General features: G+C 46.0%; 3 protein-coding genes and 1 pseudogene across 7 annotated transcripts in view; 2 read left to right on the top strand and 2 right to left on the bottom strand.

Moving 5' to 3' along the window:
- Positions 1-11,874, top strand: part of HBS1 (translation elongation factor EF-1alpha (GTPase) HBS1) — a 37,863-nt gene extending 25,989 nt beyond the window's left edge. For both annotated transcript variants that reach the window (XM_077640661.1, XM_077640660.1), the window contains 7 exons: positions 1,593-1,709; positions 4,028-4,264; positions 4,615-4,788; positions 5,171-5,256; positions 8,390-8,604; positions 10,930-11,074; positions 11,645-11,874. In XM_077640661.1, coding sequence (XP_077496787.1) covers positions 1,593-1,709; positions 4,028-4,264; positions 4,615-4,788; positions 5,171-5,256; positions 8,390-8,604; positions 10,930-11,074; positions 11,645-11,653 — 983 coding nt within the window. In that variant the 3' untranslated portion in view covers positions 11,654-11,874. The remainder of the gene's footprint in view (positions 1-1,592; positions 1,710-4,027; positions 4,265-4,614; positions 4,789-5,170; positions 5,257-8,389; positions 8,605-10,929; positions 11,075-11,644) is intronic.
- A 3,610-nt stretch (positions 11,875-15,484) lies between these two features.
- Positions 15,485-17,366, bottom strand: LOC144107705 (ATP synthase F(1) complex subunit alpha, mitochondrial pseudogene; annotated as a pseudogene). Its single transcript, XR_013309360.1, has one exon. The product of XR_013309360.1 is annotated as an ATP synthase F(1) complex subunit alpha, mitochondrial pseudogene (transcript).
- Positions 17,367-17,737: 371 nt separating this feature from the next.
- Positions 17,738-27,297, top strand: LOC144106879 (E3 ubiquitin-protein ligase rnf146-like). The gene is made up of 4 exons (XM_077639827.1): positions 17,738-17,988; positions 19,338-19,507; positions 24,591-24,766; positions 26,338-27,297. Exons 1-4 carry the CDS (start codon positions 17,949-17,951, stop codon positions 26,885-26,887), a joined length of 936 nt encoding a protein of 311 aa, XP_077495953.1. The 5' UTR covers positions 17,738-17,948; the 3' UTR covers positions 26,888-27,297.
- The window catches only part of LOC144106880 (uncharacterized), an 87,984-nt gene continuing 81,535 nt past the window's right edge, over positions 21,062-27,510 (bottom strand). The window contains exon 5 of one of the 3 annotated variants that reach the window (XM_077639828.1): positions 21,062-21,997. The gene's annotated coding sequence lies outside the window, so the exon portion shown is untranslated. The remainder of the gene's footprint in view (positions 21,998-27,510) is intronic. The other 2 variants (XR_013309148.1, XR_013309147.1) reach the window with 2 other exon arrangements.

The raw sequence follows: 27,510 nt of genomic DNA, 5'->3' as shown, positions 1-27,510 counted from the left end.
CTACTGGAGCGACGGGCGATCTGAGCGCCTGCTGAACTTCCTCCCGAATGGCGCTAGTCAGAGAGTCCACAGGAAAAATCCCCTGAAGTTTCTGCAGCTCCTCACGGACCACAGAACGCACGATGTCCCGAAGGGAGCTTGTATTGGCCCCCGAAGCAGCATCCAGGGGGTGTAGAGCCGAGATAGGGTTTAGCTGCCGGTCGTAGAAATTGTACCGTTGCTGGAGCGCCCTCTCCATGAGCACAGCCTCGGAGAGGAACTCGGCGACTGTTCTGGGCGGGCTTCGCACAAGACCGCAGAACAATTGCTCTTTCACGCCTCTCATCAGGTGTCTGAGCTTTTTCTCTTCCGTCATGGTCGGGTCCGCTCAGTTGCAGAGGCGCGCCACTTCCTCCACGTACATCACTACGTTCTCGTTTGGTAGCTGAATGCGAGCGGTCAATTCACGCTCGGCCTGTTCACGGCGATCGCTGCTGGTGTAAGTCTCCAACAGCTGGCGACGAAAGTCCTGCCACGTCGTTAGACTCGTCTCGCGGTTTTCGTACCAGATCCGAGCGGCGTCTTCTAAGCTGAAGTAAACGTTCCGGATCTTAGCACTGTCGTCCCAGCCGTTGAAACGCGCAACGCGCTCGAACTGATCAAGCCAGTCTTGGGCGTCCTCCGAGTATCCGCCGTGAAAGGGCTTCGGGATCCGGGGATTTTGCAGGCTCACAAAAGAAGCAGGTATGAACGGGGCGCTGTCTGACCTTGCTGCCGTGGTCGTAGCCATGGGTGCGCTCTCTTGAGGCTGGAGTCCGAATTCTGGAGACAAGCCGCGGAGCCTGCGGCTGACACGATGGACGGGGGTTCGCACAAGAGGCACCGGGCTTGTGCTTCGGCTCTCCGAGGAAGGATGGAGCATCAGCCGAGAATACCCAAGCGACCTCCACCAGATGTCACAGGCCAGACGGAGAACAGTCGTAGACGTAGAGGGGGACCGCAGAACGGCCGAGGTTTTTAATCGCCCAGAACAGAGCCAGCTCGAGCGCACCTCACGCGAACGCGACCACTTCGTCCTCGTCACGGCTTAGCGCGCAGGTAGCTCGAGCCAGGTCCGTGGCAATATTAAGATCTGTTATTCCCTGCCAAGTAAGCACCGTCATGCAAGGTGGGAAGTAACATAGTTTAACACTTTTGACATTCAGTGCTATTATATTTCACTCCACAGTTTTACATAGCAGATATATTTCTCATATTCTTTTTTCTTAATTTTTACTAGAAACAGTGAGCTTACATTGGAGAACACTCACACTTAGCCGAATACGAATGTTACTAGACTGACACTGGTGTACCTTTATCTTAGCGGGTAATATTTGTGGTTACATTGAAGTATTAAGCTCACACATGACCTTTAATTAAAGTAAGCTTACTCGTGGGTTATCTTGTGTTGTGTCGTTGGACTGCCCTCTGCAACAGTGTTTGTTCGCATAGGCCACTAGGTGCAGAGCTGCTTTCTGTCATGTTTCTTTTTTGGTTCAGTGTTAGCTGGTAAGGCCAGTCCCCAGTGTTTGGTGTTGCTTTAAAGGAACTTCCCTGTGTTCCTGACTGTACAGGTGCCGCGCAGGCAGATGTCGCCATCCTGGTAGTTGACGCCACGCGTGGCGAATTCGAGACTGGCTTTGAAACTGGAGGCCAGACAAGGGAGCACACCTTGCTTGTGCGATCACTGGGTAAGCAGCTAGCATTGCATGTCTGTGCACTTTTTTTTCTAACTACTGTGAAGATGCAAAATCTTGGTCCATCTAACATGCGCATGTCACATGCATGCTGGTTTTGTGCGCTCCAAAACACCCTTAGGACATGTGGGGGTAGCTGCTCTGGCCTCTCAGGAGATGGCCTCGACTCAGCACATAAAGCTAATCTGGAATCTAGCTACCCAGTGACAAAGGGGAGTAGTCGTTGGTGCTCAGCTTTCGCGGGTCGCAAGGCAGAGAATGTGTCAGAGGCAGAGGTCCACAAATAAAAACTTGCTTAATGTAGCAATGAGACGATGCAGAATTACAAATCATTCATAAGAACAAATTCGTAAGAAGACAATCAAGGTGATCTCCAAAACAGTGCAATGCATGCAAAGGCTAGGTGGAGGGCTCCCCACTACGGCACCTCTTTCTTCCTTTCTTCTTTCCCCTTCCTCCTTTATCCTTTCCCTTAAGGTGGGGTTCAGGTGTCCGATGATATGTGAGACAGATACTGCGCTATTTTCTTTCCCCAAAAAACCGATACAATGCAAAGCAATACTAGACAAAAGCTGCAATACAGCGAAAAATCTTGCAACAGCAGTACTCTAATACTCAAGAGAAGCAAGCAAAAGAAAACAATTTGTTCGCCGGGCAGTGCAAGAGTCCGGTAACCAGAAGGTCAAAATGAGGCCGTCCTGAAGACTGGCACGCGCTCGACTGGCACGCGCTCCCTTGCAGGTCCGTGATTGGGCGAGCGGTGTTGACCTGCTACCTGCTTCCTGCTTGGGCCAAGCAGTGGCCTGCAGTATTCTGAAATAAATAAATCTGGGAGTCGTGAGGGAGCGCTTCTTTGAACTTAGAACTACGGCACAGGCTGACCAACGGTGCTAAAACGTTCTGCATTTATAATCCGCGCCTTGTCCGTTAGTCACATCATGCTAATGCAGGTGTACGTACTCGTGTAGCACTGACAGCAGTACAAACCGCACTCACCCTCCCGCAAGGGCGCATGTCGCCATTGGTCAGGCGAGGAGACAGGTACCAGAAGGTTCAAGTTGCATTTTTCCAAATTGGCGCCGCCACTTCTGTACAAAGTACAGAAGGCATCACTCAGCACGCGCATAGTTACGCGTGGTGCTCGACCTGTAATTGGAGGTGTTTTCTCCATGCTTCTAATATGTTCCACGGTGTGCCGGATTTTGTGATGCTGTACCTGGAAAACAACCAGAACAAGATTTTGAGTACAAAAAGGCCTCGATTGCCTTTTTCTGGTTTTCTGTTCATCTCTTGATATCGTGGCTACTCCCACTGCAAGGCAGAGGCCTCTCTTATATCTCTCCATTAACCCTGTCCTGCGCCAGCTGCGGCCACCTTATCCCTACAAAACTTCTTAACTTCATCTGCTCGCCTAACTTTCTGTCACCTCCTGCTACGCTGTTCTCTTGGAAGCACGCCTCAAACCTCACTTCACCACTTTATTTAGGGACTAATCGCACAGTAATTGTTCACAGGCTGCTTCACTGCATGGCCATTCAATGCTAATTGAATTTGGGCATTTCTTGAGCTGCATTATGTCTGCATTCTCCTTTTTGCGTACATATTGTACAGGTAGAGATGGAAGCCAAGACACACAAATTTTCTCAGCAGCTTCTGAAAGCTGTTGGGGTTCCCCAAGTTTGAAAAAGTTTGAGAACCCCCTCGGTCTAGTCGATTGATCGGAGTTGTGTGCAAGCATTGAGAATTTATGAAATCACTCCTCCCTGTGCTAGTTAAGTGAATTGCCGCCGCCGAAAGCCGTGGGTAAGGTTAGTGAATTGCAGCAAGGCAGGCTGAGCTGACATTGTAAGCCACTCTTGTTGACCTTTCTTCACTGTCCTTCACCGCTGCGGTTGCACAAGGATACACCTCTTGTATCACTGAAGACAAAATGTCTGCTCCAATCCCCTGTTTGCATTGAATTTCATTGCAGCCATTTTCACTGCATGAAAGCATGCTGGTAATGGTAAGAGCAGGAAAGCTTGGGAGACGGAGAATTGGCTTCTGTGAAAGGTGAATATTAAACAAAGCCTCACTCGGATAAATTAGGGTAAATTGACATAAATCCATGTCGGTTCATTTCTTCTGTTGGTTGGTGTTTTATTTCTCATATACGATCTGAACCAGATGGATTTCCACCAAAACTCTTGACTTCTATGAAGCGAGTTCCTGGGGGCTCCGTTGAATGGCTTGCAGCTGCCTGAAATGTGCGAAGCATCTCAAATTGGTGTAATTGCTTAGGCAGCTGACATTTCCCCCCGTGTGCCCTGCAGGTGTGTCGCAGCTTGCCGTTGCCATCAACAAGCTGGACAACGTGTCGTGGGACGAAGGGCGCTACAACGAAATCACTGCCAAGCTGCGCAGCTTCTTGCGTCAGGCTGGCTACCGGGAGTCCGACTTCACCTTCGTGCCTTGCAGTGGCCTGACGGGCGAGAACCTGACCACGAAGCCCGCACCTGATTCACCACTCACCAAGTGGTACAATGGACCCTGCCTGGTCGACGTCATCGGTACGTTCTGTGATGCTACTGTGACTGCCTAGAGGCAGCATCCCACATGTTTAGATTAGCAAAATGCGGCCACATTAAAGCTGAGCTTGGTGTCGCAGATTGACAGTGGCTTGAATAAAGAAGGTTTCTAGATAGTAGCACGATGTGGGGAGCCTGTATAGCAGGTGCATAGGGAATACACTAACTTTTTTTGTTGTGAGTATGCAAATTTTTGTTAACTTACACACAACATCTTTTTTTAAAACGATCGTTTGCTGTGCTAACAAATATGACGTGTTCAGCGCTTCCAGGAAGTAAGCTAGAACTCTCGTGCGTCTGTTTGACCGTCCTGCACTCTGTCATTTTTGCAGATGGCTTCAAGCCCCCCGAACGGCCAATTTCAAAGCCATTCCGACTCTGTGTGAGCGACGTCTTCAAGGGCACTGGCTCTGGCTTCTGTGTGTCTGGTCGGATAGATGCCGGCTGCGTGGCCATCGGTGACAAGATCCTCGTGATGCCAGCAGCCGAGCAGGGATCCGTCAAAGGCAAGTTGCAAGGAGTGAATTTTACTGGTAGGCTTAGAGCAGGCGTTCCTCTTTTCTTTAGTGGCAGAGAATTTGTTCTCTTTTGGTTGTTCTTGCAAGGATTAAAAGGGGTCGTATTTGAGGGGCTCACTTTGTAATTACAGGTTTTGATAGGTGTGATGTAGGGTAGAGTTCTTTGTTTTCAAACGGAATTTAAATTTGGGAAAACGCAGAAAAATTTGGGAGATCACAGAACAGATGCTCGCGGGTCGCTGCTTTGTTCTGAGAGTCAAGAAATCGTGGCATGGCATCTGTTGGACATGTATGCAAACAACGACATGGTTCTGTGTTTCCTATGGCTTGTTTGTTTTCCGATTGGCTCACATTCTGTGAAACTGCACAGGAATCACCATTGATGAAGTACCTGTGCCTCAAGCTTTTGCCGGAGACCAGGTGGCGCTGACTCTGTCTGGTGTCGACATGATCAAGGTGGGTCAAAGTGTATCCGAAATTGGTTGTTGTGTGGGCAGACTTAATGACTGTTGCAAGATTGGTCTGTTTTATGGAAAGTAATACAAATTGCACTAAGTGCCTGAGAGAGTTCATGAATTGCACCTTGTAGCAAAATGCATCTTTGTCATTGAAACCGAATATATAAAACCAGTTAGCTTTATAAAAATGTCGGGAGTTTTTTTTTGTGAGCATTTATTTATTTGTAGCACTATTACCTTTATTTGGTAATGCAATACTTACCCGCTCAAATTTCTGTGGCACTTGAAGCTATTTCTCGAGATGTGCAAGAGATGGCTTCTCTTTTTTTATAAGGGGGCGGTTTCTTGAACCATTGCTGATTATTAGAGTTATATTTGAGCCCGCTTATGGCGGCACCGCTTATAATGAACACTTGCTTAGTATGAGTGAAGGCGATGTGTCATTGGTGATGTGCATTATAACTATGGCATCGAGTCCCAGAGAAAGCAGATGCCTGTGGGTACAGGCACAGTTGTGGCGAGCATGCAGGCATCACAAACTTACGCACGTAGACACTCTGTGCAGCCACACACCTCAACGTGGGAATGTGCATCGAAATATTCACAACTTTCGCTTTTCATGTGGAAATTGGGAAAAGGACTCAGATTATACGAGTACGAAGAAAAGATGAAAAAAATAAGTCCATCATGTGAATCATCATGGGTTCTGCACACATCGCGGTCTGCCTTCTTAGGAAATTACTTTGCTGCTGGGAAGAAGAGCAGCAAGGTCATTTGTTGTCAGTGCTACCTGTGCATCTTCTCCAAGCACTGGACCCCAAGAATCTCTTTATGGCAAGCCATAAAGTCTTTATTCCGTCTGAGCTGAACCTTGCCGGGATGTGTCACTCTTTCATCTGATGCTAGAGTTTGTTTGTTGTGGCAGCGATTCCTTCAAATAGAGGATATAAGTTGTAAGCTAAGAAAATAAAAAGCAAGCATGGCTATTTTGCCAAATCTTCATGCTTAGAAGATTTAGCAAATCAAGCACGTCGCATAGTCCCTTGCTTTTGCTGCCTGTCACAGCGATGGCTGCATCCCACAAAGGCACTTGCTCGTGCATGGAATTTGTACCAAATTTGTTGAGTCTTCCTGCCTTTTACTCGGCTCTTGACGAGACTAAACGGGCATTAATGGCATGGAATGTTTTCTGTGCCCGAAAACTGTTAGTGCGCCTTTCACTGCAAGGCTGCTGGTCGCCATATAGCAAAAACACTTCTTTGGCACAAACTAGGCGCTGTAGTTGAAAGAGGGCCACATTTTCGGATACAAATTTCACGACTGGCTGACATATATGCCATTATTTAAACGAAATTTAATAAGTGCAGTGCCTAAATGCATGCCCCAGGGTAACGGTTGGCCTGTTGATCATGATGTGCATGCTGCTTGCATTGCTTTCTAGCAAAAGCAGAAATGGGCAGTACGTGAAAGTGTGCCAAACACTGCCAAAATCTCACTAGGCTGATGATAACTTCCGTGTATCGCGGAAAGAGCGTAAAATGAAACTTACGGAAGTCCGATCTGATGTCTAGTCCACTTACTGCAAATGTTGGGATACAAAAATGAATGTCACCTTACGGTCTTGTTCATTGTAATTGGGCTGAACTGTATAACCGTATTACTGTAATAATTTCGAGCTGCCAGAGTGACAGCTCACTTGGGAACATAGTTTTGTAATCTTTCCTTTCATGCAAGTTGCCCTGAAATTTTGAAATGCTGCCTCAAATTTGCATGTGCTTATATTTTTTGCTGCACATGTATTGGTCATTGCACTTTTATACCTTTATCATCACTGAAAGGGCTCTGTTAAGACTTTCCATATTTTTCTATTACGTATAGCGCCTTGCACTCGTGTGATATTTCGCACAAGTTTACCATGCAGTTTGCACTTGTGTAGCCCGTTCCTCTCTAATGTACAGGCGGCCTATTTTTTTTAGCAATACCACGCTAGAGTCAAGCAAACAGCCGTACCCCACCCCTGTGACCAAGCAGAGTGGCGGAATAGGCTGCAAACAGGGCACTGTGCGCGTTCTTGCCTGTTTCACTGCTTCATTTTCTCACGGTACAGCCATTTGTTCAGCGCTCAGTTCATATTGCAAGACTGACCTGCTGTACTCTGTAATTTGAGGTTACAATAAAGGAGATGAAAAGTAAATTCTTGAGAGTGCTAATGTGGTTGCGTTTGGTTATTACCGTATTTACTCAGATGTTACGTGATCGCGAATGTAACACGAGGGGCGAAGTCTCCCGGTAACTTCCGCCGCATTGATGTTGTTCGCCGCAGAGAGAATCCATTTCTCTTCATGAACATTTGACCCACGAGATGCTCTGAACTTCCCATCTCCCAAGCAACGTCTCTAACTTTCGAACGGATCAGCTCGATACTGACCCCCATGAGACGGTTGCGCTGCTCGATAACAAAGTCCACCACGTTTTTCTCCAGCTGGACATGATGGCCGTGGTGCGGCTCACGAGATCCTTTGCGGTTGGGCTCACATTTAAAAAGCCCCTCCCGCTGCAGCCGCCATCCGCGGATGGTTGACTTGTTGAGGTCAAGTCTTCGAGCTGCTGCAGAATTCCCGACCCCTTCAGCTAACAGGATCGATTTTCTCTTAAAACGAACGTCGCACTGAGCACGACAAGTTGGCATCATGTGCACTGAATCAATACACCGCGAGCGATGGCACAAGAACATGACGCGACGATGCGTTGAGCGCGAGGTCGCAACGAACACAAAAAAATTGCAGAGAACAACGCTTTGACTTTGGATGGATGAGGATTTAGCTTCCGTGATATCCATGTTACCAGCATAAGATCGCAAAACTGCGGAAACCGAAACCAGGCTGATTGCTTTGAAATGGCTGCACCGCGGCACTGCTTTAGGCCAATTGAAGTGTGTTATTCTATTATAATGCGAGGGTAGACTTTAAGGGGAAAAAATCTGGGAAAAACTTGCGTTACGTTCGAGTAAATACGGTATTGCATTTGGCATCTGTGGGTTCAATTATTCTTGAGAGTGGCATTCGACACTGGTGTGTGACCCCGCCTTGCCACGCTTCAGCCATCTTGCTCTGTGTCGCTCTATTCTGCAGGTCACCACGGGCAGCTTTGTGTGCGATCCGGCTGTTCCAATCCGGGTGTCGACACGCTTCCAGGCGCGCCTAGTGGTGTTCAACATCGAGGTGCCCCTGACGAGGGGCTTCCCGGTCGTGCTCCACTACCAGAGCACCACCGAGCAGGCTTCCATCCACCGCATCATCTCGCAGCTCAACAAGGGCACCGGTGAAGTGATGCGCAACAAGCCCAGGTGCGTGAGTGTCAGAGGAGGGGTCACTGCTGTCGCTTCTCAGTGGGCACGTCAGCCATGCCACGCGGAAGGGATGGAGGAAGGAGGGAGAGAAGGAAGAGAGAAAGAGACTATGGAATAATTTCGACCACATGGGGCTTTTGAATGTCCACTGACATCGCACAGCACGAGTGCCTTTTCGCCTCTGCCAAAGAGCAGCTACCACAGTCTATATTGAACCTTCACACTCAGCAACTGCTCTTTTGTCACATGGGATGGCATCTGCTGAATGTTTGTGGAAGACTGCGTGCAGCCTTAGTAGTCCCATCTGCTGTGCATCCAACACTGCTACAGCCTTAAATGAGACGTATGAGGCAGTCACGTTTTGTTAGTAAAGGCTACTGAGGCGTGACCCCTAATTGAGGTGTCCGACGCTGCAATTGCCAATCGTGTGGTACGCATCACGAGCGAGCAATCACCGATGTCACAACTGCGAGTCACGTAGTATGCACAGAGAGCAGTGAGTGGTGGAGCGGCCATAAACAGATCCCGTGTTTCTGCGTACGGATTTTTTTGGTTTTGGATGATACAAATATTTTCCCGACCCCGTGAGATTTGTATAATCGAGATTCGGTATAGATACATAGGTATATACGTTTATTAGGTATGTGGAAATATTTCGGATTTTGAATATGAATTTCAATTATGAGCCTATGTGGTTTCATATTTGATTGGAGAAACTGGTATTCGAGAATTTTCTTAAATATTAAAAAATTCCCGAATAGTCACCAGCGATTGAATACCGCACTGACTTTGATAAATCCGACTATGGCAGAACCAGAATATCTAGGCAAATTACCTGAAGATTAACTTTAATTTGCCAGGAAAACAGCACAAAGGTGTCTTTTTCGCTTTCTTCTCCATCGTTTATCGCGTGAACCGATCACTTTCGGATGCTGCTTGGTTTGAACCTTGTGCGAAACTCCGCAAGCGGGCTTTCTCACGCATCACATATGGTGAAAACAAGATGGCCAGCCACCCGCCTCGAGCAGTCGTACAAAAGCATGTGTTTTTTTGTTTGATCTTTCCATTATGTGCTTCACGCTTAATGTGCCGCACAACTATGGCACTTATCCTGTGACCTTCACAAATCTAGCGAGAGCTTTGGCATCTCGTTTTGGTTAGAAATGATATGCGGGAAAGCCCACTTGCATAAATTTGCAGGGTGCTCCTGAAAGGATGCAGATTCGAAATGTTACCTGCAGGGAGAATGATTGTGCAAAAATTCTGCCTATTGCAAGGTGCATTGTAACCCACACACCTCTGACATGCACGTAACAGCAGGCTTCATGACAATACGAGGGCTCCTGTTGTTAGGCCAAAAGATAGCCGAGCTGCATGGTTGCATTTTGAGCTTTGCGGCTAGTCCGCGGCACCGGCAGGCATCGGCCACGCATTCGCTAGTCTCCCGATCCCAGCTGTGCTTCACTTTCAGTAGCCCACTGGCGCATCACTGTTTTTTTTTTTTTTTTTCTGATTAGAACCAACCTCTCCTTCCCCCTTGCTCAAGTCCATGTTGTTCTTCTCACACGCTGAAACTGTGCACTTGTCATGGGCTTTTCGCTGTTTGTGTGACGGAGCCTTCTTAAAGCTTCATTGCATTTTCGATATTTTCTTTTTTTCGTGCGGGGGGGGGGGGGGGGGGGGGGGTTCGTGTGTGTGTGTGTGTGTGGGGGGGGGGGGTGATATTACAACTTGACCTTGGGATCATTCAGACATTTCTTAGGGTCCCTTGAAGTCTGAATTAGTGAGATTTTACTACCGATCATATTATCTTTAGTTGCCAGCAATGCACCAATTTATGCCTTTTTTATTGTTACAAATTTTGTGTGACCACATTTATGAGTTGCACTCCAGCTGTCTAATCAAGCACGATGCATTTCAGTGCAAGTCAAAATTTTCTTGTATGGTGCTGAGTTAGTCTGGCTTTGTTTATTTCAATTGCAAATACCATGCACTACTCCGAAAAAAAAAAAGTCAACATTTCTGTTTTCCTTTTTCTGAAATTTTTTTCATCCTCAACAGACATTCAATATTGGATTCAATATTCAAAGGCATTTTATCTTCATAATCGTATTTGATTCGTATTCGAAAATTTCAATATTTGCACACCCCTAGCGTTGAGGCGTGCGTTGAATGCTGTTCTTTTGTGCATTAATGCCCGTTATACTGTTAGTTTGCGGAGGCCCCCTTAAATGCCAAGCACTCAGAAAACCTTTGAAATGTGTCAAAGAGACAGCCAGCTTTTTTTTTTCTTGTTGTTCACGGAGTTCTGTTTGCGCTCAGGTGTTTGGTGAAGAACACGAGTGGCCTGGTGGAAATCAAGGTGTGCCGTCCGATGTGTGTGGAGCTGTACAAGGAGTTCAAGGAGCTTGGCCGGATCACACTCCGTTCAGGCGGGAGTACGGTGGCCGCAGGTGTGATTACGGAGGCAAGTCACTGTTTCACAGAGAATGTCTCGTGGCTGATATACTCTGAAGCAAGCAGAAAAATTTGAGCAGATGTGGATAACGGTGGAGTTCAACATCCATGGGAAGACAGTTATGCAGAATTTGTACTGTGCTGGTTTGCAGCAAAGGTGCTGCTCGTATGGCTTAGCTCCTTAGAATGAGGTCTCAGATTTGATCCTGCCCACGATGGCTGCTTTTCAGTGAAGCTTAAATGCGAAAATGCCGAGGTATTGAGATTTCTCAATGCATTGTAAAGAACCTCTGGCACTTAATACCAATCTGGAGCCATCCACTGTGCTATGCCTTGTTGTTCACTGTGTTGCATTGGGATGTAAAAAACCCACTAATCTGCAACCTTTAACATGACTCTCTTGCGTGCCTTTCTGCAGCTTCAAACGATCACAAACATTGAGAGACTTTGTTGCCTTTTGAACGTCTCTTGTGTTTCTGTGCATGCTGTGAGTTAGTAGAAAAATAAAAAAAAGTTAGATAGTGCTCCCTGCTCTGGTGTAGAATTTTGGGCAGCATTTGAAAATGTGCATTTGTTGCAGGTTCTGTGAAGAAAGTGGGGCTTTTTCTGATAACCCTGTGTTGCCTGAAGCAAATGGACTTCTACAAGTTTACAAGCATGGCTGGTGTGCATGATCTCTTTTGACGAATGGGATGAGAACTGGGCAATGACTCGTGGACCCGACTGATGCAAACTTTTGCTGAGTTTTTTTGTTCGCATTTTTTTTTGTCAGTCTTATGGCAATAAAAAAGATATATATAAAGGCTCGAACTACTGTTTCTCTGTATTTCCTATTGTTGACACAGAGGTACACAATTTGTCATTGTGCAAAGTGTTAGATCACGGCTTCTCAAAATGGTATCAATGCAGAAAGCTGGGCTAGTTGGCAGTAAAACCTCAGTTGATGCTTAGCGCTCGTCCTGTCTTCTTCTCTGTCTGCCTCCCAGTTTTATGCGCTAGTCTTTTAATTAATGATTTTCAAAATGGATTCTACGAAACCCTTCGGTTCCTTAGCTCCTTAGTTCGGTTTTTGTGTTCTTTGAGCACCTTAATCCATGCTTGCCTCAACTTATACTTTTTTTTTTACACTCAGTATTTTGGCATTTATCGCATACTGCAACTGCTCATAAGCAGATTGTTTCCACTCATTATTAATATCTCAATTTGGCTGTTTCTTGATGGGCAGTGTGTCTTTTTTAGGCATGTGCGAATGGTGGTTTTTTGGTTCGAAGCGAATTCGAAGGGAATAGTAATTTTCTTTGAATAATTTCAAAGCAAATACTTATGGCACACAAAAAAGGTTAATCAGCTAAATAGGCATTATCAAAATCATGTATTTTTACCACACAAGGTCATTACATGGAAAAACAGAAGAATGCATTGAAGCTGTGTCAACTTTTTGCAAAAATGGCCATCGAAAATTGGAGAAGCCGACCTGGATGCGGTGCCAACGTATCTGTGGGGTGTGAGAACTATATATGGGGACTCCAACTACTGCTCTTAATTGCGATTGCGTCGATGTGAGGCATTTGCTTATAAGCAATGACATGCACCACACACCCAGCGCCACCCCGCGTCGGGCATCGGAAAGGGGCACCCATCTCCATGTGTCTCGTGCCAGCTCCCATTCGTGCTCGTGCCGTCGCGCTACGAGGCGCCAGGTGCCCATCAGCTGTTTGCACCCCTGCACCCTTGGGACCAGTCAGCGCGTGCACGCTGGCTGCATGCAGAAATGGATCGCACTATGCTCAATATCTCTCTCGATGCATGCCACCATGCTGGTTACAGCGTTGCGAATCGCGGGTAGCGCAGTCTGGGCGCCGCACTTCCGACTATTTGCATCTGTTGCCGCGAGCATGCGCGGGCCGGCGCCGGCATACGCGCAGGAGCACAGGCACATGACGCGAAGTGGGGCCTTTCATTGCGTGCGCACCGCGGTGCCATCCCAGAGGAGGTACACTGAACCAAAACTACACTCAGCGAGAGTTTCAGAAACATTATTTGCTCAAGACGAATACTTCGAAATTTCGAATACCAAACATTCGGATGGAATCGAATAGCAAATACTTTACTATTTGACCGAATATTTGAAATTGTCGAATTTTCGCACATGCATAGTCTTTTTGCATGCAAGTCGACCAGGATGGGATGGAAGCTCAGACACATCGGGTTCCTCAGCTTTTGAAAGTCACCTGGCTAAAAAGATTGAGCATCGCTGTGTTAAGTTAGTTAGCTTGCAAAAACTAAAACTTTTGGCACCTCTGGTTCTGTTTAGGTATTTCAGATGAATCTCAGAACTTCAGTTGATTTGCAGTGTTTTCAGTGCATACTGTAATGGTTTTATTTTAAAGCACTTTAAACTCCAATGCAAACATTTTGCTTACTTTTCCACAGTAGCATCCAACAAATGGAGCTGCCATATCAAGAAGCATTTATATGCCTGTAATTCAAGAACTATGTCTGGCATGCATGACATTTGAACATGAAGCGAAATTCATGCTCAGTGAAGTACATGGCAATTTACTATGGTACATGCATGATAAGTAGTTTGTTTTTCTGGTAATCGCTGCCTTGTAAAGCAGCCGAATTTTAGTCCGATTTCATTGCTTGTTTTATTGACCTTCAGGACCTACATATGTGCACCTACATTAGTGGTTTCAGTGGTATAAAAGTATGCTAGCATCGGGCACATTTTGACTACGAGGTTGGTTAAGTTAGCAGCTAAAATTTTTTTCATACATGCAACTTGAAATAAACGGCCTTATATCACATTCTGTACACTTTTTTTAGATAAACCAAAGCTTGTAATTCAAGCAAAAATGTGCAACTTGAGGCACTGGAATTGTAGTCTCTCTTGACTTTCGTAATGTTGCATTAAGGTTCAAGTATTTGTGTGTGCACTCCTCTCTTGTAGCATAGGATCCATGGACGATGTCATGATGTCACTATCTCTGTCGAGGCAAGTGCTGAACTTTGAAGGACTTTTCTTCAGTGAGAACTACCTTCAGTCACTCCTTGTGCCTGTACTCTTGTTTCAGTGCTTTAGTTCCACTCTCCTAAATTTCGTGCATTTGTGTTGCAATAAGGTAATGGCATAAGGTGCTTGTGATCGATCACGTCATTATTTCTGAAACAAGCTGCAAGCATCCTGATATAATGTTCCCCAAATGTTGTCAAAAACTGCTTCAGTTAGTCAAACGTCATGCAAGCAACAGCCTGCCAGGTGATTGCTGCTGAGCACTATTACCAGTGGGAATCCAAAGGTTAGTTTCCTGGGCACTTTCATGGAGGTGAACTAAACAGCTGGCGTGCTGATGCTTCCGCGCACTTTGTGAAACCACAGTGGTCAAAATTAACCTGAAGCCATCTAGGGTGGCGTGTCTCGTATCATGAAAGTAGCTTTGGTATGTGAAAATCTTTTGAAGGCTTTCTAGAGTTAAAATGTGCTAGCCACTGCCAAATGAAATGCAACACCTGACATAGCAGTCTAGGATGCCTTTATATTCACTTTACGATTGTCAAGGCTCCCTAGGCAAGTCTGCACAAGATATTCTCGCTACATGAAGATTAAATGCGGCTCGTTTCCAGGTTTAGCATTATGCAAGACTACCAGTCACTGTTTTTTGAACTGCAGTGAGAGCATGCATGTAATCTTGAAGGCTGCATCACTAATTCAGGGAGTTATATCATCATGGTATGATCCAATGTAAAAGCTGCAAGGCCAGGCGTGCACCACTGTTTAATTCCTCTTAAGCAACAACTAACATTGGCTAGGTTTGAGCAGAGCTGCAGTGAACTGTGGCAGTGCCCATACCAGCATGTTTTGCGAGAATTTTTGTGACTGTGCATGCAACATCAAGGCATTTGACCACAGGGCTGCATTCCCCATGAATATCCCACAACTTGCTTCAGAACTCTTGCACCACTTTCGCAACGGCTGCCTTGTTTAAGGCTGGAAGTGAGGCCTGCACATTTTGCTATTTCACTTGTAGCGCCTACTGCACGAGTGCTATACTTAGTGCTCCATCATGGCACCTTTGTCACGCACAGCCTAGCTGTAGGAGACTTGGCCATTTCAAGCAAGGCAAGGCCTAGCACAAAGTTTTGCGATTGGATCCCAGCTGTGGCGGCTGCGTTGTGATGGAGGCAAAGTGCAAAACTGTTAGTGTGCTGTGTGAGGTAATTGTGCATTAAAGAACTTTGGGTGGTCATGATTAACCTTGCACTCTTTACGATGGTGGACATCTCTCTCCCTCCCTCATAGCATGGTTCAGGTGTTGGTTCAGGCAGTTGCTGTGCCCTTGTAATGACCCCACTATGACCTTCACCACCTAGCCAGGCCACTGGGAACCAGTAAAACTGGCACTGCTGCCAAGCACTGTAACTGTATAAGGAAAACTATTTATTCACAAGACTTCCAAGGAAGCCAACAGTGGCTTCTGTTCCCTCTGTGAACCACCCCTAGAGTCTATTGCAGGGGAGGCACCCTGGAATGGCTGGGCACATTTCCTTGCCACCTCCTCTTCACTGCTGGAAAGATGCCATGAAGTCTGTGACTACCTTCTTCAACTTGGCATCTGTGTCATCGCTGATTTTTCCCTCCGTGGCAATCGTCGCCAAAAGGTCCTTCTGAGTAGACCTGATGTGCTGCAGGAACTCGAGTTCAAAGCGGTTGATCTGGCTTGGGTCCATCTTGTCGAGGTATCCACGCACACCTGTGTAGATGACTGCCACCTGCTCTTCAATAGCCATAGGTGTGTACTGGCCCTGCTTCAGGAGTTCCGTGAGGCGGACACCCCTGTTCAACAGCTGCTGCGTTGCAGCGTCAAGGTCGGAGCCAAACTGGGCGAATGCGGCCACCTCTCTGTACTGCGCAAGCTCCAGCTTCATGGATCCTGCAACCTGTTTCATAGCCCTTGTCTGAGCAGCTGATCCGACACGGCTGACAGACAGACCGACGTTGATGGCTGGCCGGATACCCTTGTAGAAGAGCTCAGTCTCCAGGAAAATCTGCCCGTCAGTGATGGAGATGACGTTTGTGGGGATGTAAGCCGACACATCTCCGGCCTGCGTCTCGATGACCGGAAGGGCGGTGAGGGAGCCAGCGCCGAAGGCGTCGTTCATCTTGGCCGCACGCTCCAGAAGACGCGAGTGGAGGTAGAAGACGTCTCCAGGGTAGGCCTCACGACCAGGGGGTCGTCGCAGCAGCAGAGACATCTGGCGGTAAGCCACCGCCTGCTTGGACAAGTCGTCGTAGATGATGAGGCCGTGCATGCCGTTGTCGCGGAAGTACTCGCCCATGGCGCAGCCGGAGTAGGGCGCCAGGTACTGCAGCGGAGCGGCGTCCGAAGCCGTGGCACTCACGATGATGGTGTACTTCATAGCGTCGGCGCTCGTTAGCCGCTTGACGATCTGGGCCACGGTACTCCTCTTCTGGCCGATGGCGACGTAGATGCAGTAGAGTTTCTTCTTCTCGTCCGTGCCCTCGTTGAAACGCTTCTGGTTGATGATGGCGTCAATGGCGATGGCAGTCTTGCCGGTCTGACGGTCGCCGATGATCAGCTCACGCTGGCCACGACCGATGGGGACCAGGCTGTCCACGGCCTTGATTCCCGTCAGCATGGGCTCCTTGACGGAGATCCGGGGAATGATGCCGGGCGCCTTGACGCCGACCCGAGCCCTGCCCTTGCAGGCCACGGGACCCTTGCCGTCGATGGGGTTGCCCAGGGCGTCCACGACGCGACCCAGAAGTTCGGGTCCGACGGGCACGTCGACAATAGCACCTGTTCGCTTGACAATGTCACCTTCCTTGATGAGCTTGTCGTTACCGAACACGACGATACCGACGTTGTCCGGCTCCAAGTTCAAGGCCATGCCCTTGAGGCCACTCGAGAACTCTACCATCTCCTCGGCCTGGATGTTCTTGAGTCCGTAGACACGGGCAATACCGTCTCCGATGGACAGAACGCGGCCAGTCTCTTCCAAGTTGGCCGTGGTCGCCTGACCCAGGACGCGTTCCTCCAAGATGGAGGACACCTCTGCGGAACCGGCGCCGGCAGACATGCATTTTGAGGTGGAAAAGTGCCGCGCAACATACGAACTCACGCCGGTGCAGCGGGCGGGGTACCTGGCAACGCCCCGCACCACCTGTTTGGCGAAGGCGCCGGTCAAACGGGCAGATACGAAGGCCATTTTCGAACTGCAAGGTGCAATGTGGACTGGTGAATGGCGGCGACGGCTGCCGAGAGAACTCTCGACGCCAGTGCTCCCTGTGGTTCCAATTTTGTTAAATAAGCAAAACACGTTTTCATACAAGGTGCTAGCACAATTGCTGTCAACTTAAAAAATTGTATAAAAAAGAAAAGTGATAAACTATTTAAAATTGCTTAACTTCACGCACGGAAGGCCAGTTATTCCGAAGACTCGAAAACGAAACTGAATCACATGCACAATTTACAGCATGCCGGTAGTTGAAAGCATTTGCATCACATTAAATGCAGTGCAGTTTTATTTAAGATGTCAAAACTAGAAGAATGATGGTTCAATTTTACATACATAGTACGCGATGGTTGTAGTTTTGTCGAACTGAGAGACGCTAGTGAGTTTCGCTCTCATGTCGATGCCCTATCGGCACGTCTTTCCAGCAAAATAGCGCTCGTGACGTTCTGTTTGTTTCGTGCGTTTCGTTTTGTGCTGGTTCGTTAGCGCTCATCCCAGTTCTAGCCGCAGTATTACCGCTAAATTGTATCCTGTAAAAGGTCGCCGTGAGTTGGCGTTAAAATGATTTTTGTTCAGCCGGATTAAAAATTTTCGGTGGTCGTGGCAGCCTCTCGGAACACGGAAGCATGGGCGAAAGGCGAGAGCTGACGGAAACTTCGTTGCCTGGTGCGTCTTGAAAATTTGGCTGCGCACATTCACTAACCCGTCAATTCCCTTGGAGCATCGCTGGCGGATGTGTGCGCGTTGTGTGTCTGCATGCTTTCCACTAGCATGAAATTAGGCGATAGTCGCCAATTCGTTCGTACGAGGGGTTTGATCTCGTTTTTAGCGTAGCGGTTTGTCTAGAAGTTGTCGGACGGGTAGTTGCTTTGTTAGTTGTGGAACCTTGCTGTGTAGTGCAGGTAAAACTGACTAGAGATGAATTGACGAGGCTGGTGTGTCAGAATGTTAATAACGGCAAACTGTCACAAGTGACGCATTGCGCTGCTCTCTGACGTTTCTCAGTGTAACCTGCATTTTCGCTGCATGCACATAATTGGGTGCAAGAGTGTTTGATATGCATATAGGTGACATAGTTTCACGTTTCTCACCTTAAAGAGTTTGGCTAGCTTAGGTAGGTGGCCACTGAACCACGCCATAAGAGGAAGGATGAAGAGGGTTAAAGAGGTGGGGGGGGGGGGGGGGGGCAACTTCATGTTGAATTGAATCGCAGTTGTTTGCGTGGTCTTTGCATTAATGCACCGTGCGTAACTGCGCATTCTTGTTGACCCACCTTTTTCCAAACTGCACTAGGAGCGCATATATATACAGCAAATATAAACCTGTGGTTTACATGTGCTGGCATCGAGATTAGTTTGTTTTTTTCTCATGCACTTTTTGCCTTTTTGGGAACCGAGTGCGCGATATCCGTGTGCACTCAAAGAAACAGTTCAAGCCCTCCAAATATCTTACTTAACTCCTGAAACAATGTTTTATTTTCATTTAAGTGCTGTCGGGGTGAGTTGATGGTAATAGGGCTTACGACTATAATTAGAAGCAATATTAGCAGGTTTTGGTATCATTTTTTGACTGACAATTTATCAAAGAGTTCTGTCATATTCCTCTGCTGCCAGCACCAGCAAATTGCTAATTACGTGTTCCACATTACGCAGCAGTGTTTCTAGGAGATTGAACACAGTGAAAGGTGAGGCTAAGTATGGTCGTTCAGTTGAGGCGGAGGGCGTCCGAAAGGAAACGAGTATTTTTGAAACACCAGCCACATTTCTCTTACCTTTGCAGTACTGAAGATTCACTCGTTGAAACTCAAAAGGGGGAGACACTTTGGCAAAGTGCAGGCTTCATATTTTACGACATGCATTGGAGTCCTGTTCACATGTTTGTAATGCCATAGAGAGTAGCAGTATCGTAGTTGAAACATTGTCGTCTGGGATTGAGTTTTGAATGCATTCATCGGGGATGTATGATTCGACAGTCATGCCTTTGCAACCTCACGTGTGATCATTTCCCATTGTTAGCCCCAAAAACCTGTGATGTTGAAGAGGAACCAGCTGCCCCGAAGCTCGAGTGTGCCATCTGCCTCCAAAAGTGCATCCACCCGGCCAAACTTCCCTGTGGCCACATCTTCTGCTTCCTGTGCGTCAAGGGCATAGCAAATCAGAGCAAGCGGTGCGCCATGTGCCGACAGGTGAGCGTAACAACCTCGTCAGCTTAGGGAAGCAGCTAGCTCTGAAAGCTTGTTTGAAATTGTCTGTGAAATATGACTAAGTATGGTAACACGTTGTGCTTTGTAGACTGCAGAAAGTGTACACAGTGTGCACTTTTGTCGCAACGTGTTGGTGTTGGATGTGAGGTTGAGTGGCCCTCGTCTTTTCAAAATTAAATTGCGTTTTTATTGATACCCTTCTGCTTCGTGCTCTGGGAACTGCAATGTCTCTGGGCATGGCAAACATTAGACCGATAGGAAGATTTCCAGATATGTTATTGGTCACCTGTCAGGCAAACTTTCTGCGTGTGTGGAACAGGTTTGATTTCAATGTGCTTCAGAACGTCTAGCATGCCTCTATAACTATTGTTGAAATGGCGTATGCTGTCACACAGACCGAACTTCAGTGCTGGCATCCTGATGTAACCATCCAGTGTGTTCCAAACGTCTTGCATTGCTTTCGTGAGTGTTTTAGTTATTAAACTCAAACAAAAATAGACATAGATAGTAAGGAACACGTATTAGAAGTCTAAACTGAAAAATGAACAATAAAAGATAATAAATAATGCAAAAAGTAGGTTTTTATTTAGCTGGAAAGCTTTTAGTTTCCGTTTTGCAAGATGCGCAGAGTGGTTACAACTTTTGCTGTAGCATTGTAGGGTTGTTAGTTACAAACATAATTTTTATTGTAGTTCATTCGGTAATAAATCGGCATTTTCTTGAAGCAAAATTTGAAAAATTGAATATTGTCAAAAATATTGTTTTTAAAAGTAGCCTCATAACTTTAAAGGACAAACGAGGACAAATGGAAGTTGATCTATGTTGCTAGGGTACTGTGTTCTAATCACAAAGGGGCCACCCTCTTCGAAAATGGAGCTCTTTATAGTCTAGCAAAATTCTAAAAACTGAATACAGGTGTTGTCATCACTGGCTGATTGTGCAGGTAAAATGCATGCGTCAACACCAATTATTAGGCGCAGATCCCAGAGGCTATCACGCACTGTCATTCACTTCATAATGGTGGTGGCCCATCCTTTTCGGTAAAGAGGTCACGAAGAATTAGCTGATGGGAAGATATTTAAATCCAATTTTCTCGGTGATAATTATGTCTTTTGCTGCTAGTCAAGCACCAGCTTAGCCAGGAAGAGCCATAGAATGAATTAATTAAATTAATCTGACTTGGGGCCAGTCAAGCTGCCAGCTTTGCAGCTTTCTCTCCTTGTTTCCCACCACAACCTTGTACCTGCTTGTTTGTGGAAATAAATCAATCAAATCAAATTAATGAATTAAGCATTAGTTGTTGTCAGTGTTCTTTAACTTCTGCTTTGATGCATTCAGATGAACAGCCAATTGATCATGCATCATGAGTAAAATGCCTTTAAGATTTGCTAGTTACTGCAAACCTGTCCGCAGTGTTGGAGGCCATGCAACTAGATATAGAGCTGTTGAGTCAAACGTGTTAGTAGCGACATGCATGCTGCTTGTTGACTGCCAGTACAACAGCACTGTTAATTGCAATTGAGTGTTTCAGCCGCATTTGCTTGTTCAGCTAATTGAATTGGTGCATGCTTCCAAAAATCATCCCTCATAGAGATCGAAGTTTGAATATCTACCTGTCTTAAGAGAGGAAATATTAATTGAACAGGGTGATTTTGCACCATCCTGATGTAACGAAAGAAAAGACACCTGCATCCAAGGTACCGTCAAGCACATGCAGTGTACACTCATGAAGCAGCATTCCATTCCTGCATGCTCCTAAAAGTAGGTAATGACTGAAGCTTTCAAAACTGGTGCAGGCTCCGATGGTGCAACCAGTTTAAACTTGATTGGTTTCTTCATGTTATCTGATTGGCGCTTTAAGGTTTGTTGGAGTGAAGAGAATCCTACTCTATGAATGTCGATTATTGCAATCCTTGTAGAATACTTTGCGTTCCTGTGGCCTGTTCTCACTGTCAAGCTGCAAGTTGTGAGATTGAAGCGCACAAAAGACAGCACACAGACAAAGAATAACACAATACAGGCTGAAACAGGGGGATAAATACGTCTTCCCCGTTTATCCGTGGCTGGCAATTCAAACTGCCGATCACAGCGGGCTTTGCTCTGTGGGAACAAAGGAATGCAACACTGGCTGGCTGACACAGAATGGCGTTTATTTCTGCTACAACAATAACGCCAGCTAGCAGCAAAATACGCCAGGGAATTGAGGTTGTCCTACTCTGCTGCAGGGTTATGAACGAATTTTCACCCATGTTAGGGAAGGGGACAAGCTCCGAGGCCGGACGGGGCGAGCTTGCGGGGAACATTCCCTCAAGGTCTCTCCCCGCTGGCGAAAAACAAGGTGCTGTGCTGAACCATCCATATGTGACGAGTTCCCAAGGTCGAAGAGGAAAAGAGCTGTCTTCTCTTATGCCTGCAGTGCCGTCTCTGGCCCTAGTGTCGCTGTGATGCAGGCACCCTTCCTTGTTAGGCTACCTATGGAAAACGCATTGCAGGGAAATTAGATCAAGGAGACAGAGGAGGGCAAGTCCCCACAATGTGTTCCCCATCATTCAATCTCTTGTCTTCTTTCAAGAGGAATTGGAATTGTGCAGTTTACCTACATACAACTACAACTTAACTTTGTAGTGAACCTTCACCCTCATTCATGACTTCCATACACTCCAATACACTTCCATGATGAGGAAGTAGCCCCGCATTAAAGCTCTTCTGGTCAGCTAAGCTGAAAGCTAACCACTTGACAAAAATCATAAGCACGAGAATTTTCATGCTTTTGACTTGTTCAATGGAGTGAAACACATTTAAAGGACTATTAACACCTGATTTTAATTGCGTGTTTTCTTTCTTCAAATGATGTGTTAAATGTTAAAATACATGGATCAGCACGTGGTATTCGCCTATGACTACTAAATATATAATTTACAATTGAATTTCTTCTTTCATGCTGTTCCAATCTTCTCAACCAAACAAGGGCTGGGACATGTACCTAGTTGATCTTAAGGTCATGTGAGGCACGAAAAAACTTGGAATATAAATGCTTATACATAGTTTTAATTCACTACAACACTTAAACGAGCCTGCTTCAAGAGCCGGAATAATAACAAACTACATATCTGCAGTTATATTGCCGCTTTTTTGTGCCTCACGTAACCTCAAGCCCAACTACATGTCACAGCCTTGATTTGGTTGATGAAACCGAAACAGTGTCAAGAAGAAAATTTAATTATAAATTATTTAGCTGTCGTAGTTGAATATCACGCAGTGATCCATGTATATTAATGTATAATGCATTACTTGAATGAAGAAAACATGCAATCAAAGATTTGAATTCTTTAGTCCTTTAAGGTATTGTCTATAATCCAGTTCTTACTTTTTATTTTTAAACCCAAGCAGCTACCTGAATGAGTTCAAGGTAGCAGTGGAGCTCAGCTTGTACATTGATGAGGCGTTGTACTTGCATCTGTTATACTGTTGCAGCACCGTGTAGGTTTTTGAAAAATGCGCTAAAGAGTTGAGAATTTTTGGCTCACCAACAGTGAACATGAGCAAGAATCATTGTTGCACTTGGGCAACTTGCTTTGGACAGGAGGCGCTGGAGATTCCTATATATGAAGTGCTTCTCTCATAACTGAGATGTAGTGGTGAGCCCTGCAGGTTCCTGCAGATCTTCCTAATGTGGTACTGACCATGCATGCGTACAAAGAGACCGCTGCTGTCTCAATCTCTCAGTGTAGCTGCCTAGTTACATCTGTACTCCGTTTCATACATAGCTGTCTACACAGCCAAAGGTACGGAAGTAGTCCGTCAAAAAAAAAACTAACAAAATGTGTCACTCCGCCTCGCGTCGTGGCTGAGTGGTACGAAGCGCGGGCATGTTTGTTCATTTTGTGAGGGGGCCCAGGTTCGATCCTCAGCGTAGGTTTGTTCTTTTTTTTATCTTTTTTCGGCGAATCTCTAGATAGAAAGTCTAAATGCGAGCCATATATAAGTGGCCTTATTTGTTATCAAAATGAAATGACTTCTTTAATAAGAAGCGTGCTGTTAACTTTTTCCGCAGGGAAACGAAAGTGAAGTGAGAGTTGGCAACGGACGTGCTGAGAGGCGCTGTTTTTCGGTGTTCACGGATTTTTTCGCATGCTGCACACAATGAATCATTAATTGTGGGGTGATATAATTCAGTGTGGCTTCAATTATTTTACTCCGCCAGAAAGACCTTCTTTCTTAAACCTCACAACTGTCCGAGGGCTCACTCCGGTCATCTCGCCCACAATTGCGAGAACGTCACGCACAGTCTTCTCGGGGTGGAGCTTCCTTATGCTTGCGTAGACATTAACTATCACCACCTTGCAGTCTTTAGAAAACTTTGGAGACTTCACCTTGGAAAAGAGGCGAACAGGAGATGTTTTCGAAGTCAAAGCGGGGGAAGAAAACAAGCGAGCAGGTGACAGCGACGCCATTTTCACAAACAGACCTGCCGGCTCAGCTGCGAAAACCTGATACAGCCGGCGCCTGAGAAAACGGAAAATCTGCGTCACTCGGTTCTGGAAAACATAAAAGAAAAATCAATCTATTTGCAAAATAAAACACTTCCATCGGTCTACTATAATATCAACTACTGTTCACTTTGCTTGTCAATTCATTTCTATTTTTATTTTTGACGCACTATATTATGATGCGGACGAGGATCGCAAACAGGCACCGTAGCCTTGGCTGCGTAGACAGCTAAGTATGAAACGGAGTATAGTCATGTGTCACACATTGTTCATGCATTTCGGAAGGATTGCCTCCAGGAGGCCTAAGATTGCTGCTGGGTAGTGTTGCTGCAATGTCTTTTGCTAAGGGCAGTGTTCACCATGAACGCATGAAAAAAAAATTGTCTAACAGAGGGATCAGCTCATTATATACATGCTCATCAGAGTTTCCTGCAGAAACAGCCTATTTTGCACTGCCATGCTGCACAGATCTGAAGGACCTAAGACATGCTTGGAGTTTACCTAATTAGCCCTCCTCTACAAAGGTTACATGAAGTAGTCGTGGTCTTAGATTGTCTTCTGCTTCTTTCTTTCAGGAAATTCCAGCAGACTTCACGGAGAAGCCAGAGCTGATTCCAGATCCAGAGTCAGATCAAGAAACTCCTACTGAAGAGAGTTACCGGTGGTTCTATGAGGGTCGCAACGGTTGGTGGCAGTACGACGAAAGAACCAGTGCAGAGCTGGAAGCGGCATGTGCCAAGCAAGAGCGAAGGTGCGCTGTTTGTATGTTGTACTGGTTATGCACTCTATCATAAATGTTAAAGGAGTGCAGATACCAAATTTTTGGTTGTATATTTTCTTCTCTGGAATAGTGCATAAGACATTAGTACACATAGATTGCCAGATGGAATTGGCATTTGCCTAGTAAATAATTTATGATTGTGTTTCTTATCTCAAGCTGTTTTGGTTAGGTTTAACAGCTGGACTATGACTACGATGTGCAAGTGGACATGAGATCATGCGAGGCATACAAAATTGTGATATAATCGTTGCTTTGTTATTCTCATTCATTCCGAACCCTTATGCCAATCAGTCCCCTAAACCAAGATGAGAGCCAATGAACAACTATAATATTGTTTTGTTTTATGCCTCGCAGGACCTCAGATCCACTTACATATCTTAGCCAGTGTTCGGCTGATGAAAACGAAATCAAAGCAACATGAAAGAAGAAATTCAGTTATAAATTATATGCCAGACATGGGAAAATTCCATGTGGCGATGTGTGTTTCGTTATGTCGTGTGTACCGTCACAACAAACTCACAACCGAAATTTGGTGTGTGTTCAGGCGTGTTGGTGTGTGTTGGGCTGTGATGTTTACTGTACGCCAATTGGGTCCCTTATAGCTGCAGCTGAGCTTTCCATGCCAGGTGTCATTTTTAAATAAGAAGTTGCTGTGCAGTTTAGCAGTTGCAGACATTTTGGTAGTTCACTCTTGCACGATGTTTTTGTAGGATATGGATGTTCCTGCTCGCATGAAAACAAGTGCAGGGGAATCTTAACCTTGCCTGCTTATATTTAAAAAAAAATGCTCTTAGTTATTAGGATATAGCGTTGAGCATAGCAACGTGTATTTTAGCATTCACACTTTAAGTTACCTCTGTGTACTTAATTTAGTGGCTGCTGTGGGACTTCAAATGCAGGTCAAAGATTTTGGTAGATGTTGGCTGAAAAGGACATCAGTGGTTTTAATTAACGATCATAGGTGAGCAGATGCCTTCAAATGAGGTATTGGCCTGAGTGCAGGTGTGTTGTCTGTCTGTTCTGTTCTGGGCTTCATGAAGGTCACTTAGAAGGTAGCGTTCTGTATGCTTGAGATTAAACCTGACGTCCGCACTGAAGTGCGATGTGCGCAAAGGGAGCTAATTAAGAAAAAAAATGCCTTGGGTGTAGAGCGAAGTGGCGGCCGTACCTGCTTTGGCAACGGTAACATATCACGTACTACTTCCTTGAATCCATACACTTTCTTTAAGCCTTAAGTACATTGTACATCTGAATTGGCTTATCTCAAAGAGTATTTGCTTGAGCTCACGTTCCAGGCGGAGGAAGCTTTTTCAAGTCCAATTTTTTTTTGCTGGCTGAGATAATAATGGTATTTCTGATGCTAAAATGAGAGGTCTAGTGCCAGCTGTCATCAGAATTGAGTGCAGACATCCTGGTACCTGCATTCAAATGACATTATCTGTAGAACTTTGCAAAAGGTAAGGAAGTGGGGGCTGTGATCACAGATATGTATTACTGCTCAGATTCTGCATTTATATATGCATCTTGATGCATCTTCGCAGGTGTGAAGTCCTCATCGCAGGCTTCCTCTACATTGTCGACTTTGAGCACATGATCCAAGTGCGCAGGAATGATATCTCTCGGCGGCGGCGGGTCAAACGCGACCTAGCCAGCGTCCCCAAGAAAGGTATCGCAGGCATCAGACTCGAGGAACCGGCCCGAGAAGGCACAGTCAGTGGTGTCGTGCCAGCATGTGCAACAGTGCAGCAGTGCAATGCCTCGGAACAAACGCATGGACATGCTTCACAGAGTGATGTTGATGAAGGCACAGGTGGCGGGAATACTGCACGGCACGAGGAAATCTACAGCGAATCATCTGTCGAGCACAATGCTGAACTTCCCAGCCCTTCTGATGGTGGTGGTGACCGTAGTTCGTTGCTATCTGAGGAGGATGAGGAGGAACTCTCTGCGATGAATGCCATTTTTGAAGGGACTGCCATTGACGCATTGCACTTGGACAGTGACGAAATGGGAAGCGGTGATACTTTGTCGGAGCCATCATACCGTATAAGTTGTTTTGGCCGCAGGAGATACTACGAAGACAACTTGTGACTGAGTGCTATGGAAAAGGGGAGGCTCTGCTTCTGTGTAAGGCCTTTCCTTCCAAAATGCACTTAACACAGATTCAGGCAGTAGAATGAATCAAGATTCAAGTCCCCATACTGTGCGTTGCACAACTCCCCAGCTTGCACTGCGTAAGAGCAAGAACGTGTGATTGAGGTCTGCAAACTACGGCTGCATTTTGATCAGTTGTGTGGACCCATTTTAAGTGATACATAGGACTTGGGCAATAAAAAGTGGTTTAGAGTGAGTTGCACAAACTCTGTGCAGCTGCGGGGGTTGACGAAATGTGACCTTACAAGATTTTGATACTCTGCTAGTGCTACCAATGGAAATAGCTGAACTATACTTTAGGCTGTGCCTCTCGAGTGTTTGTACCAAAGTTGAAAACTCACACTGTGTATCTTCTTGGTGCTGGTGTTTTTGAAACCAGTTAGGTTGCATTTAGTGTATTGATTTGTCTATATGACTGGGCACTCATACCGGTGCTATGACTCGTGCCTAGATATGTCCTTGTGTACCCTTTTTTTTTGTGTGCGAATGCTGCTGTTTGTATGTTTTATTGTGTTCATTAAGCAACATTAGTTTCCTGAAAGCAATGTGTTTGAGTGTGT

The sequence above is a fragment of the Amblyomma americanum genome, chromosome 10 (genome assembly GCF_052857255.1).
Source record: "Amblyomma americanum isolate KBUSLIRL-KWMA chromosome 10, ASM5285725v1, whole genome shotgun sequence".
Lineage (NCBI taxonomy): Eukaryota > Metazoa > Arthropoda > Arachnida > Ixodida > Ixodidae > Amblyomma > Amblyomma americanum.
Note: the sequence above shows the minus strand (reverse complement) of the source record. Positions and strands in the feature narration are given on the sequence as shown.

Bases quoted from the DNA above. Each gene is read 5' to 3' on its own strand.
- LOC144106879 (XM_077639827.1), top strand. From the start codon at position 17,949: ATGGGCGAAAGGCGAGAGCTGACGGAAACTTCGTTGCCTG. The intron at 17,989-19,337 runs GTGCGTCTTGAA...TCCCATTGTTAG, and splicing joins GACGGAAACTTCGTTGCCTG to CCCCAAAAACCTGTGATGTT. The intron at 19,508-24,590 runs GTGAGCGTAACA...TCTTTCTTTCAG, and splicing joins GGTGCGCCATGTGCCGACAG to GAAATTCCAGCAGACTTCAC.